Source organism: Anarrhichthys ocellatus, unplaced genomic scaffold (assembly GCF_004355925.1).
Source record: "Anarrhichthys ocellatus isolate YVR2014 unplaced genomic scaffold, GSC_Weel_1.0 scaffold22, whole genome shotgun sequence".
Taxonomy (NCBI): domain Eukaryota; kingdom Metazoa; phylum Chordata; class Actinopteri; order Perciformes; family Anarhichadidae; genus Anarrhichthys; species Anarrhichthys ocellatus.
This window is the reverse complement of record NW_022280052.1, coordinates 2028250-2042770: the sequence shown is the minus strand read 5'-3', so window position 1 is coordinate 2042770 and position 14521 is coordinate 2028250. Positions and strand designations below refer to the sequence as shown.

The following is a 14521-nucleotide window of genomic DNA, read 5'->3' as shown; positions in this document are numbered from 1 at the left end:
AGATGAAGAAGAAGATGAAGAAGAAGATGAAGAAGAAGATGAAGAAGAAGATGAAGAAGAAGAAGAGACAAGCAGACGGACTCCACCGCTTTACCCCTCCACACCTGCAGGGGGCGATGTAGCATTAAAGGGACGAGTCTCCGGATATGTAACTAGCTAGCTGATGAAAACAGCATGTTGCAGGGACCGCAATGTTCTGCAGTATGTCAACTTAATAGAAATGCCACTATTTGCTCATCTACTGAGATAATCTGCTCGAAACAACCAGACAGTAGTTGTCGGTCCCAAGGTGAGTCTTCTTCACTTGTTGCGTCGTTATATGCTAACTGAGGAAGCTAAGTTCAGCGAGCTAAACTGCTAACGTGAAACTGTCCATCTGGGCAGGATTTAGTGATATGTAACGCTAACTGTTACCTGTCACTGTTGCGGACACTTTAAACATCTGTCTGTGGCATCTACATCTACAACCAATCCTCTGCATTTAAGGACTAACGTTAAATTGATAGCATGGAAATGTAGTCTTGACGATCTTGACTTGACCTGTTTACCTTTTAATGCAGCAGCGACTATCATTTAGATCACGTGTTTGTGTTAGTGGTGGAAGAAGTACTCGGATATTTAACTTAAGTAATAGTAGCAATACCACAGTTTTAATATTTCATGCATTATGAACATTATTTAAATGTTGCAGCTAATGAAGGTGGGACTTGTGTCTTACTATCTGTACTGCTGGGCAGCGTGTGGATTCCACCAGGAGATCAATAAAGTATTATCTTTATCCATGATGATGCATCATTATTTATGTGTTATATTTTTTGATAATCAATCTGAACCTGCAAAATAACTTTATCTGTCAGACAAATGTAGTGGAGTAAAAAGTACAATATTTGCCCCCAAAATGTATTGGAAGTAATAGTATAAAGTTCCATAAAATGTAAATACAGTAGTGCAAATACTCTAAAACTACTTAAGTACAGTACTTGAGTCTATTTAATCAGTTACTTTCCACCCCTTAAAATTAAATTAAGACCTAGATGATGTGCATCATTTAAGTTTAATTTGTAGTTTTACAATATTAAATATGGTATAAGTAAAGCAAACACATTAAAAATACTACTCATGTTGGTATTATTAGCTAAATGTACTTCGGTATAAAAGATAAAAGTGTTGATGCTTGTCCACATTGCGTAAAACAGAATATTTCCCTCTGAAACTGTAAAGTAAAATAATATGGATAAAGTAGATGTACCTCAGATTTTTATTTAAACACTTCAGTAAGTTTGTTTATGTATTTTTCCATTATTATTTTCATTATTGACTTGTTTGTCAATTATTTTCTTGACTGATCTGTTATTTGTATATTTTATAAAATTCCAGAAAATAGAGAAAATGCTCATTACAATTTATCTGAGCCCAAAATTATCAAAGTGTCTTGTTTTGTAGGATCAAGAGACTTTTGGGCTTTGTTGACCAAGTCACTCCTGAGAAGCTGGAACCAGAGAATATTTGGCATTTTCACTCGAAAAATTACTCAAACAATTCATTTTTAAAAAGCTGATTTATTCTCTATGAACCGAGTAATAGTTTCAGCACTTAAGGATTTGTCTCGTCTAGTAGGTCTGGATCTACCATGGAGCTGATAATGAATCGCATTTGGCCGAGAGTCTTCCAGCAGCTCTACAGAACCTCAGTACTTCCCAGGAGGAACCATTCAGGATGTGCTGAGCATATCAAACCCACACTCCTGATGTCCCGCCTCTACCAGCCCTCAAACCTTCGTGATGCGGGGCAGGACAGCCGGCTGCAAGGAGAGGTGACTTGTAAGAGTCAACGGCTGATGCAGCAGGCCGGCCTCATCTATCCGTCCAATCCTGGTTGTTACTACTACCTTCCTGCCCTCGTCCGCTCCATGGAGAAGCTGGTGAGACTAGTTTTTGTTGTACAATCAAACGCATATTAAACAAGTATGATTATACACGCCAAGTAGTCCTGTTGAATCTGGTTGTGTCATGTCCACAAACTGTGATTTTTCTGACATGAATCTGTGACCCATACAAGTGTATATTGTTGATGGTTCATTTTTAGAATTTGCTGTCTTCCTCTTTTCATCAGTACTTTTTTATTTATATACATTTTCAAAACTAGCAACCACTGCAAAAGACTAAAAGATAAATCATATGCATATAGTTATTTTGGTTTCTGGTTTAAAGTTCACACAATTGTAACCAATATATAATCATGTTTTCATTTTCAGATTGGTTTATTTAGAGGCCTGAACAGATAGAAGTATTTATTATTCATAACAAAAAAGAAAATATTAGAGCAAAGTCTATTGGGGAGGTAAGGTTGAGTATTAATGTATAAACATGTAATAACTGCAGTCTTAAATCCACAGGTGAGAGTAATTGACCAAGAGATGCACGGGATCGGTGGGCAGAAGCTGGACATGCCCAGTTTGTGCTCTGCTGATCTCTGGAAGACCAGTGAGCGCTGGGACTTGATGGGAAAGGAACTGTTCCGTCTGAAAGACCGCCACGGAGCCGACTACTGCTTGGGTCCTACGCATGAGGAGGCAGTGACGACTCTGGTCGCTCACCAGACGACTCTCTCCTACAGACAGATCCCTCTGCTTCTCTATCAGGTAGCCTTTAATCCTCTTGCCACTAGTGTATTTATTATAATAAGCTGCCATTTTTGTAATCATGATTTATTATAAAAAACAACAGATCACACGCAAATTCCGAGATGAACCAAAGCCGAAATATGGTCTGCTTCGAGGGAGGGAGTTCTACATGAAGGACATGTACTCGTTTGATGCGAGTGAAGAAGCGGCTTACCAGACCTATGAATCTGTGTGCCAGGCATACACCGGGCTCTTTGCCCGGCTGGGTCTGCGGTGCATTCAGGTGCAGGCGGACACAGGCAACATCGGCGGTAAACTCTCCCATGAGTTCCAGCTGCCAGCAGACATAGGTGAGGATCGGCTTCTGGTCTGTGGGAACTGCTCCTTCTCTGCTAACGTAGAGACCATGTCATCAGACAGAACTGACTGCCCACAGTGCAAGACTGGCACACTGGTGGAGTCGAAGGGTATCGAGGTCGGCCACACCTTTTACCTGGGTAAAAAGTACTCTCATATATTCAATGCCACCTTCAGCAATGCACAGAACAAGTCTAGTATTGCAGAGATGGGCTGCTATGGTCTTGGGGTAACCCGTATTCTCGCCGCAGCCATTGAGGTTTTGTCAACAGAAGAGGGGATTCGCTGGCCCGGCCTTCTCGCTCCTTACCAGGTGTGTGTTTTACCCCCAAAGAAGGGCAGTAAGGTGGATGACGCAGCAGTTTTAGCTGAGGAATTGGTTCACACTTTGGGAGAGACCGGTCCTCATTTGAGAGGTGAAGTTGTTCTTGACGACCGTACACAGATGACCATTGGAAAGAGGCTGAAGGATGCCAACAGACTGGGCTACCCGTATGTTGTTGTAGTAGGACAGGGAGCGCTGGAGGAAACACCCAGGCTTGAGGTAATTTGTCAGGAGACGGGTGAGACAATGTTTCTCAGTAAAGATGGACTGTTAGATCTTTTGGGAAGAGTGAAAACTGTGTGAATAACAACTCTGAATGTGGAAATACATGTTTTATTTTATGTTTCTGTGTATGATGCAATTAGTGAGGTGGTGGGGGAGGAACAGAAAAGCCTTATATGTTTTTGTCTAAGAGGAGTTTATTTATAAAAACTTAAAATGTCCCTGCTGATTGACAGTGCTGATAAAATAACTGTCACAATAATAGCTTGATAATGAACATTTGGGATATTAAATTGCATTTGGTTCATGTTGTAATACACAAGAATGATTCAATTTCCTTTTTTGCAGTCTTTTATGTTTCCATGTAAATAAAAACATAAGAGGTGTGGAGAAATAATCACAATTTGCTGACGGGTTTTGCATCTGTAACATACAACTGACCTCTTAGTACAACTCAATGCTGGCATTTTCTAGTGGTGAAATAAGTACTCGGTTCTTTACATTAGCAAAATACCACAGTATATAGATATTGTAAATACTCCATTACAGAAAATAAAAAATACAGAAAAGTACTATTATCTTAAAATGTACTTACTGACTTTGCACCACTTTCTCATCATGCCCCAATATGAAATTACTACATTACATGTACAAGTCCTGCTTTCAAAACAGTGTGTAGAAAACGTACAACCAAGTTAAATTATCTCAAAATGCAGATTTGACAAGTTTAAGAGATATATTTTTATTATCAAAGTTATTTTGAACCAACTTCAAATTGTATTGGATGGTGTAGTCTATAATTATAATTTATTATGAATTATAATAATTCATAATAGGCTATTATATATAATTTTGTGTTTTGTAGCAAAAATACTACCTGAAAGTAATTAGTAAATTTAGCTGTTATGTTAATTGGGTGACGTGCAAATTATTTCCCTATACATTCCATCGCAAAGACCAACTACCTTTAATTTGTAGTTACATTTTCTACAGCACTTGAGTAAATGTATATAGTACTTTACCATCTCCGACGGTTTAATAATTGATTATTCATTTGTTGGTCAGGCGGTGGCGGACCTAATGTATCGGTTGGTACTGTGTTTCCGCACGGATCTTTATTCACGTAGTACCGCCCGAGCACATGTGTAAACAAGAAGTTGGGTAGCGTCTATAAACGTTAACGTTAACAAAGCCGATGTGCTACTGGTGGTAATCCAATGTCACAGTTTATATAAGATTTATAAACAACAAAATAGCGCTTCAGACATATTTTTGATCCAAAATGGCGTCATCGGAGGCGCAACATGACAGCGACGATGGCATGGATGAGCTCATGGACAAATTCAAGACTCATAATTATAAAAATGCCTTCAGTAAAGACAACTGGGAGGAGGTAACGTTAACATGTAGAAGCTATCGGTTTATAACATTAGAAGAAGAGCGATATCGCTACGTAAATGGGCTGTGTCATTGTGTTGTTGTAAGCCAGCAAGCTAACGTTAAACGCTAACTTCATAGAGGTAACGTTGCATTTCCGGTCCATCTATAGAGATTTCTCTGTTTTTGTCTCATTCAGGAGTTTGATAGAATACCTATGTTCATGAAAAAAGCCCCTGAAGAGATAGACCCACTAAAATACCCGGAACTAGCTTGTCTGCAGGCCATTGTACACGATGAAGATAGACCCCCAGAAGGTAGGTGGGTCCCTCAAGCTTCAGTCAAAACAGATTTTGTAGACTTGATTACATGTTAACGATTCAGCTCATATCCTCTTATTCGTTCCCAGAGCAAGCAGCAAGCCTGAAAGATGAGGGGAATGCGTTTTTCAAGGAGAAGAACTACGAGAAGGCCATACTGTCCTACACAGCAGGTCTGAAGAAGAAATGTGGAGACCAGGAGCTCAACACAGTCCTGCTCACCAACCGGGCTGCAGCACACTTTCACCTGGGCAAGGATCTCTTATTCACATGTCGTACAGATACATACAGGTGTGGGTTGTTGTGCATGAACCCAATAACATGGTTTACAAAAAATACGTTCAAGCTCTGTATTGTCATATGCACAACAATTACAGTTCCTCCAACAGTGCTCATAGAATATGTATTCAAAATAAGTCACGTAAGTGAAACTTAAGACATAGAATAGTGCAGCAGTTAAAATACGGGATTATAAAATAAAAGTGCACTGTTGTTTACAGGTGATGAGCAGCCAAGTGCTTATTTCACAGAATACTTTTACATGTAAAAACATCTGCATGTGTTTCATCCTCATTTTTTCTGGTTTATATCACTCAGGTAACATGCGCTCTGCGTTGAACGATGCTGGAGCTGCAAAGAAGATTAAACCAGACCACCTCAAAGCCTTGATCAGAGGTGTGTAATATTAGCCTGTCTACAGCTAGATTATCACCATGAATATGGTTAGAAGTTCTATGATAATGTAACAGCTTAACACTATATAGTAATCATAACAAAGCGAAACACTAAATAGAATAATGACCAAAACACTCCCGTGTGTCTTCCATGCGTTTCTGCAGGTGCTCAGAGTTGTATAGAGCTGCGTAACTTTGCAGAAGCTGTCCAGTGGTGTGACGAGGGGCTCAAGGTTCATCCTGCTGACAAGACGCTGCAGGAGCTGAGAGCAGCAGCAGATAAACACAAGGTATAATGCATTCAACATAAATGAGTAAAAGGGATTTTGTGGGGGAGGTTTTAAAGGAAGACTGGATTGCATTTGTGACATTTTGTCTGTATTGTTCTGAAAGTAATTCTAGTTCAACACAAACGTTTTCTTCGTGCCAGAGAGCAACAGAGAGAGATGCCAGGAAGGCCAAGATCAAAGATAAAAAGCTGCATGCTGAGAAAGAAGCTCTTCTGGCTGCTATAAAGGTAAGCATGCTGTTTAAAACTGAAAATAAACTCCCAACGTGCTCTTAGCTAAGCGTCAAACCTGTGGGAATAAAATTAATAATATTGTTCATAACATATTGTCAAGCAATCAAATCACTGATTCTATATTCAATAAAAGCCTTTTTTAAAAATGAGTATTAGACATATTTTTGTGTGATGTACGCAGGATCGAGGCATCAAGCTCCTCCATTCTGTGAAGCCTCGTCGGAGCGGTTCAGACAGCGAGGATGAGGATGAAGGCTCCCCAGCAGCGATGTCACAGCTGAACCTGGATTGCCTCAGCTCTCAGGAGGCCACGGGGGCTCAGGTGTTCCTGGACGAGCAGCGCTCTCTGCACTGGCCTGTTCTCTTCCTCTACCCTGAACACCAGCAGACTGATTTCATCTCGGCTTTCTCCGAGAATAACTGGTAAGCTCCTCTTGTCCTTTTTTGTCTAGTCCTTAATATATGTTGATGTGGTGTATTTCTGTGGGATTCTCCATATATCAACCTTTCTCCATCTCATTCGACTAAATTAAGTTCAACATTTTAAGTGGTTTTAGTTAGAAACACAGCTGCAATTTGTCTGGTTCAGTTTTATAGATCACCTGGCAGTTATGTTTGGAGAAGAACTTCCACCTTGGGACGTGGACAGAAAATACCACCCAAAAGATTTGCAGGTTTGTGTGTTTTAGCTAAATGTTATTGGTCATTTATGACGCATACAGTAGATCTGTGCTTCTGTTCTGCAGCCTTAAACTCATGAAATAGTATTTTTCTTACAAACTGAAGCAGGGCTACATTCACCGATGTTGTATGTTACATAGAGTTGGGCGATAATTCAATATAATCATGTATCCTCTGTCAATGGAATCTTATTGTGATGATGACATACATCGAGATATGTACTGTATATAGATGACAAACAATTAACTTGTCTAAATTGATAACAAGCACATACTAACGTACATTTTTCACGAGGTCTGATCAAACTCAATGAAATCAAAGTATGTCCTAATGGGATTACTCTGTGTTTGTGTGCATGCATGTAAACATAGTCAGTGTACAGCTTTTTTATTTGTGCTCTATAATGTCACTTAAAACTGTAATGTTCATTTTGCACGTAAGTTGTTAAATAAATGATCATTTGTCAAGTGTTTAATTCACACAGTTAGTTATTTAATAAATTAATATTGAATAGATGGAAGATTTTGGCCATATTGCTATATTGTTACAGTGATATTTTATAATACGTACTTAAGAATACCTGTCTTCTGATCAGTAATCCAGAGTACTACTGTCAAACAAGAGTTACATTTCATTACCAAAAAAATAGGGTGGTTATATCGACAGATGAAATGACAATAATCAATTGTTAATCCTGATTACATTTGATCCCTCTTCACTTTCTAGCTGTACTTTGAAGATGAGGAGAAGGAGACGCTCTACCAAGTAAACCCAGAGACGTCACTTTTAAAAGTGTTGCAGCATAAAAGGTACATCCATTGAGATTAAGTGTTTTTCAACTGTGATTTCATTTTGATTTAGACCACCAAGAATTTTCCATTTTGATTAACTGGCAGGTGTTTATGACTTTCTTGTAATTGATATTTCAACCTGTACCTCCCTTTTGTCTTGATAGGCCTAAAGTAGTTCAGTTTTGTGTTGGCTAATGTTCGTGGTTATATGCTCACATAACTTTGCATATAGTCATTGTAGTTATTATAATTATTCCTGAGCCTGAAATGGCTCATCAGTGTTTAATGACATTTGACTTTGTGCAACCAAATTTCAATTGGTGTTTCCTCCTTAAACAAAGGATCTCATGTGAGTCATTATTACACATGACTCACATGAGATCCTTTGCTCCTGTAATCCAGTACGGACGAATGTTCATCTTGGACGATATTATCTGTTGAGGAATGTATTTGTACCATAGATTCTTTATAGTAACTTCCTTGACATTAACTGTTCACACTCATTTTCTGACTCCCTTTCTTCTATGTTCTCTTAACAGGTGTTTTGTCAAGTCCGGCAGTCCCAGCTTCATCGTTCTGGTTCGGAGTTCGTCATTCTGGAAGCAGTTTTTAACAGGAAAGAAAGTACGAGGATTGTAAAAACATTGGCCTTCAAATCTTGAGACTTGAAGCTATTCAACTCCAGTGGACTAAGATTGCACTTGAAACAGACACAATGGAAGATATGCATGTCTCTTGTGGTCAAGAGTAGGACACATTGTTTGACATCAAATATCAGTAATAAATGATTATAAAACAAATGAAATCTCCAAAACTAATCCATGTGGATTCTTTGTTCTTCTGTCTGTAAAATGATAAACTGCAGAATGACAGCCAAAATCAATTAATTCAAGATTAATTAGATAAATGAAACACAAACAAACACAAGTATCAAACCATTGAACACAGAATATAAAGCCATCTGAAGAAAATCTTTGATTTTATTTTGATTTGTGATATTGGACAATACAATTATATTGAACTAAATTGAACAAGTAATGTAAATGCTTGTAAGTAAACATGAAAAAATGTTGCTACAAGTCTCAGTGCGAGTCAACAACAAAAGCAATATAATCTCAAATTCTGTTTTATTATCCACTAAGGAAATTAATTTGGACGTCATCAGAAAATGTTCTCATTCTTCAAAGAAGGTTATTAAGTCTAAGTGAGAAGTGAAAGCAAAGGACGTGAAGAAGTTTGACAATTTGCCAAGTTAGGTGTTCAATGCAGCTGTCGGTGTGCATGAACCAGCTTTTCTTCATTTACCAAGCTTCTCTGCTACAGTGCATTACAGACAACTCGGGGTGAGTGACAGTCACATCCTCTTGACTGCATCATATTTGACTGCATTGCTTTATAAAGACGGTTTGTAGCATCTAACGGCATGTCCCAGAACATCCACTCTACTGTCATACAGATAGTATCCTTGTATCATAATTCTAGGTGCGTACGACAAGTACTTTTAGTGATGGACAAATAAAACTTTGGGGCTTTCGTTCTATCTGTGAAAAAGATTTGAGGCGTTGGGGCTTCAAACACAGCAAAAACAGGGACACCTGGTGGTATGCAACACTTATAGCAGCCCTTCAAGACAGACCAAAGCACTACAATTAATGTAGATGATATTGTGCAATATGTTATGTATGTCATTGAGATACCAAAGGGACACAATTCAAAATTCACTGGTAAATCAATTTAGGATTCTGGTTTAACAAAACAAACAGCAGCATGATCTGAGCTGAATGATATGTCCTTGACATACTACTAGAAATACTAAAAATTTGGGTGGGACTCTCTGGCGCAACACTTAACTGGTTTGAATCCTACTTGAAGGACCGAGAATACTTTGTGTCTGTAGCTAATTACACACCAGAGCTGACTAAAATGACGTGGTGTTCCCCAAGGTTCAATACTGGGGCCTCTTCTGTTCAACATCTACATGCTGCCACTAGCTCAGATTATGGAAAACAACAAAGTGTGTTATCATAATTATGCAGACGACACACAAATCTACGTCACTATATCACCAGGAGACTGTAATTCCATACAAGGGCTGGGTAACTGCATTGAACAAATCAATGTGCCAGAATTTTCTTCAATTAAACAAAGATAAAACAGAAGTCATTGTTTTTGGTACCAAGGACGAATGATTGAAAGTCAGGGCTCAGCTTCAATCACTGATGTTAAAACCCACAAACCAAGCCAGAAATCTAGGTGTAGTTATGGATTCAGACCTCAACCTGAACAGCCATATCATGACAATTACAAAATCAGCCAACTATCACCTGAAGACTATATCAAGGATTAGAGGACTTATGTCTCAACAGGATTTGGAAAGACTTGTCCATGCATTTGTCTTCAGTAGACTGGACTACTGTAACGGTGTGTTTACAGGTCTCTGTAAAAAGTCAATCAGGAAGCTGCAGCTCGAGTCCTCACTAAGACCAGGAGGGTGGATCACATCACTCCAGTTCTGAGGTCTTTGCTCTGGCTTCCTGTCCAACAAATAATTGACTTTAAAATCCTGCTGTTGGTTTATAAAGCACTGAATGGTTTAGGGCCGAAATACATCTCTGATCTGCTGCTACCTTATGAACCATCCCGACCCCTTAGGTCGTCTGGGACCGGTCTACTTTCTGTTCCCAGAGTCAGAACTAAACATGGAGAAGCAGCGTTCAGTTTCTCTGCTCCACATATCTGGAACAAAGTCCCAGAAATCTGCAGGTCTGCTGAGACCCTCAGCTCCTTTAAATCAAGATTCAAGACTTTTCTGTTTGCTGCTGCCTTTAATTGAACCAGATTCAAGGATATTAATCAATTTCCTGCATTTCTGCATTTCACTACTGTATTTTATTTCTTACACTGCTTTTTAGTGTCTTAATGACTGTTTTTAATGTTTCAATGAATGTTCTTAATTGTTTTTAAATCTCCTTTTCTTTTGCCTTATGTTTTGATGCTTTTAATGGTTTTATGTGAATTACTTTGAATTACCTTGTTGTTGAAATGTGCTATACAAATAAACTTGCCTTGCCTTCAGAAGACACAACGGACCAATGAGAGGCCACAAAGCTCACTATGATATAGTGATCACTCCTGGATAGTTCACAAAAGCAGGCTGGGCTGGGTATACAGGAGCCATCATTACTGGAGCAGGCTGCATTTGTATTACGTTTTGATTCTGCACAGTGACGACGACGGGAGTTTCTGTGTGATGTTTTAACTCTTGATGCATCTGACACCAGGAGCACCAGGAGCAGAAACAGGAAACTGCAATGTCCTTACAGATAGAACCCTGCAGATAACCAAGAAAAAATATATTTGTAAGTTGTAAATCAACGTTGCTTCACTTCTATTAAACTTGTTGTGTGAAATCCCATGCACATCAACTTTACATGCATCATACCTTGATACCATATCTGTTTCGCATGCCAGCCCTTAGAGAGAGGACTGCAGGAGGCACAAACAGAGGTATGCCACAGGCTGCTAATATGGCCGGGCTGAATATGTCACATAATGGGAGACAACGATTCTCTCCAAATCTTCCTGAAACCGTGCAGGCAAGGCATGGGCAGCACCAGAAACCATAGCAACCTAAAAAGCACATAAGATACACCAACTAAGTGGTAGAAACTCTAAAGTGACTTGCTAAAGAAGCGCCAACACATGAGACATCAGGCCTTCAATCCAAATTTGTCAAAGTTGGGGTATTGAGTCTTACAAGTGTTTGCGTCCTCAAAGCAATCAAAGAGCCCACTTTTCCAGTGTACCAAGGGTTGTGCTGCCATTTGTTGTTGGAAAACTTTAGCGACAGGCAGTAAACAATGAACCTATTAATGCACAGAAATAAGAGGTCAGCAAAAAACTTAACCCCAAAAATTACAAATCGCTGACACCTTATATTGTATATCTTAATTGTAATTGGAGCACATATCTGAAAATGTCATTCTTGCAACACTTTTATATTCTTGGATGATCTGGTTTAATTTTTTATGACATTCTACACTATGACGTTTTATGACATTTTGTTGGCATACGATAATACTACTACTACTATACTATGGCTTTTTTATGACATTTAATCTATTCATGAATTCTATGCTATATGTTAAGTATGGTAATTTTAATGGCACACTATTCTCTCACCTTTTATGACATTTGTTATGGCATACTATACTTAGACCTTTAAATGGCATCCTGTGACGTTTTAAGATATTTTGTATGGCATACTAGAATATTATACTTTTTAAATTCCTTTTCATGGTGTACTGTACTATTCATTTTATTAATGGCTTATTATACTAGAACTTTCTAAAGTCCGTTTTATGCTAGTAATGTCATAGCATATGACATTACTTTTTCATGACAACATTTTTGTGACATTCCTTATAGCATATTTCACTATATAATGAAAAATATCATAGTATTGTATGTTGAAAAAGTAATTGATAAAGTCCTATTACAGCATGTAAAAGAATTTCAAAAATACGTCGAAAATAAGTCATAGTACAGTATGACGAAAAAGTCCTTATATATGTCGAAAAATGTCATGAAAAACATAGTATAGTGTGTCAAAAAAGTTTTAAAGTGTCATTACAGTATGACAAAAAATTCATGACAGTATTTAAAAAATATACATAAATATATAAATAAATATGTATGTATATAAAGATATTTGAAAAGTATTTATTATTATATTTTATATTTACCTATTAGTGACCCCTGCTATAGTATCTCAAGATCTAATGGAAAAAGTCGCAAGTACTGCGAAAAACATCAAGCAAAAAGTCATAGTATAGTATGTCTAAAAATGTCATGAAAAATGTAATTGTATACTGTTTCGATGAATATCTTGAAAATAGTCATAGTAATGGTAAAGGATGTCAAAAAATGTCATGAAAAAGAATCATAGTATTGTACATTGAAAATTGTTTTAAAAAATGTATTTGAATACTGTTTCGATAAATGTCATGAAAAAAGTTGTAGTTTAATATGCCGTAAAATGTTATGGTAAAGTATGTTGAAAACTTTTGTGAAAAAGACAGTCACTCCAGTGTGTCCAAAAAAAGTCATACAAAAGTAATGTCAAGAAAAATGTCATTGTATACTGTTTAGAAAAATGTCATGAAAAAGTCGTAGTTTAATATGTCGTAAAATTCCTAGTCTACTATGTTGAAAAACAATAATAAAAAATGTATGGTATTGTACACTGAAAAATATTAAGAAAAATGTTCTGTTTCGATAAATGTCATGAAAAATGTCATAGTTTAATATGTCGTAAAATGTCATGGTAAAATATGTCGAAAAATATCATGGAAAAAGTCTAGTATGTCAAAAAAGTAATTGTATGTTCAAAAGAGTTTTTTGTTGAAAAATGTCATTGTAAACTGTTTAGATCGATGTCATAAAACGTTTTTTTATTTTAATGTCTTAAAATTTCAAAGTAAAGCATGCCGGAAAATGTAAAATGTAAAAAGTCATATCAAAATTAAAAAAGTCATAGCATTGTATGTTAAACAAAAATTAAGAAAAATGTCATGATATACTCTTTTGAAAAATGTTATAGTATTCTGTGTTGAAAAATGTAATGAAAAGGTCATAGTATACTGTGTCGATAAATGTCGTGAAAAAGTCAGTTTAATATGTCATGAAATGTCATTAAAAGGTTATGGTTTAGTCTGTCAAAAAAAGTCATAGTATAATATGTCAAAAAATGTCACAAAAAGTCATAGCATCGTGTGACATAACACTGTCATAGTCATTTTATGTCATTAAAAAGTGATTGTATTGTAACTCGAAAAATGTCACAATATAGTATGTGGGAAAATGACATGAAACATGTTCTAGTACAGTATGTCAACAAAATGTAATGAGAAAAGTCATAGTAGAATATGAAAAAAATATCATAGTATTGTATGTCGAATTATTTCTTGAAAATGTAATAGTGTAGTATGTTGAAAAAAGCCATCGAAAAAACACTGTCACGATGAGGCTTTGCCTTCTGTGTCTGTGTGTGTCTCTGTGTGTGTGTGCTTTGGGCGTGGCTCCGCCCTGGTCTCCTCCCAGCTCCCTCCTGATTACATTCATTCAACTCACCTGCCCAGTCAATCCAGCTGCCTTTAATCTACTCATCACCCAACAGTATATTTACCCTGGTTCCACATCATTGTTGTTTCAACCTCCTCGGTATCCTGTTAGCTCTTGGCTGCGCTGTGTAATTGTATTCTGAGTTCTGTTTCCCCTGTTCTCACCTTCCTGAGTCTACAGTTTGGATCACCCTCCCGGTTCCTCAGTCTGTCTGCCCTGCCTTGTCCTGCCTGGTTCTCACCCTTGCCCTCTCGTCCTTTGGATTTCCCTGCTGTTCCCTGACAAGTTTCCATTTGTGTCCATCTTGCATTAAACTCTTTGTTTTCGCTCTGTGTTCCTTGGTCATGTCTGCCTTTGGGTCCGCCACCACACCCCGGGACAAACACAGTATTCTGAAATGTCATCACAGAGAATGTCGAGATATATCATAGCATAGTATGTCGAAAGCTGTCATGAAGAAAGTCATCATATAGTCTCTTGAAAAACCATTATAGTATGTTTAGAA

General features: G+C 37.6%; 3 protein-coding genes across 5 annotated transcripts; 2 read left to right on the top strand and 1 right to left on the bottom strand.

Moving 5' to 3' along the window:
* Nucleotides 1-111: 111 nt before the first annotated feature.
* Nucleotides 112-3924, top strand: pars2 (prolyl-tRNA synthetase 2, mitochondrial). Of its 3 annotated transcripts, none has more exons than XM_031859760.1 (4): nucleotides 112-289; nucleotides 1618-1921; nucleotides 2396-2641; nucleotides 2727-3924. In XM_031859760.1, exons 2-4 carry the CDS (start codon nucleotides 1631-1633, stop codon nucleotides 3606-3608), a joined length of 1419 nt encoding a protein of 472 aa, XP_031715620.1. In that variant the 5' UTR covers nucleotides 112-289; nucleotides 1618-1630; the 3' UTR covers nucleotides 3609-3924. The 3 variants fall into 3 exon arrangements, with proteins under 3 accessions (XP_031715620.1, XP_031715623.1, XP_031715622.1); XM_031859763.1 differs by having other exon boundaries at nucleotides 1615-1921; XM_031859762.1 differs by lacking the exon at nucleotides 112-289 and having other exon boundaries at nucleotides 1318-1921.
* A 105-nt stretch (nucleotides 3925-4029) lies between these two features.
* Nucleotides 4030-9809, top strand: ttc4 (tetratricopeptide repeat domain 4). The gene is made up of 10 exons (XM_031859764.1): nucleotides 4030-4920; nucleotides 5104-5221; nucleotides 5314-5475; nucleotides 5822-5899; nucleotides 6064-6188; nucleotides 6329-6415; nucleotides 6603-6844; nucleotides 7011-7095; nucleotides 7829-7911; nucleotides 8433-9809. The coding sequence occupies exons 1-10, from the start codon at nucleotides 4810-4812 to the stop codon at nucleotides 8530-8532; spliced, it is 1191 nt and encodes a 396-aa protein (XP_031715624.1). The 5' UTR covers nucleotides 4030-4809; the 3' UTR covers nucleotides 8533-9809.
* A 1154-nt stretch (nucleotides 9810-10963) lies between these two features.
* LOC116390074 (protein PLANT CADMIUM RESISTANCE 2-like) lies at nucleotides 10964-14309 on the bottom strand. Its single transcript, XM_031859324.1, has 4 exons — nucleotides 14181-14309; nucleotides 11651-11759; nucleotides 11336-11523; nucleotides 10964-11224 (listed from the first exon to the last, which is right to left on the bottom strand). Exons 1-4 carry the CDS (start codon nucleotides 14307-14309, stop codon nucleotides 11006-11008), a joined length of 645 nt encoding a protein of 214 aa, XP_031715184.1. The 3' UTR covers nucleotides 10964-11005.
* Between the last annotated feature and the right edge of the window lie 212 nt (nucleotides 14310-14521).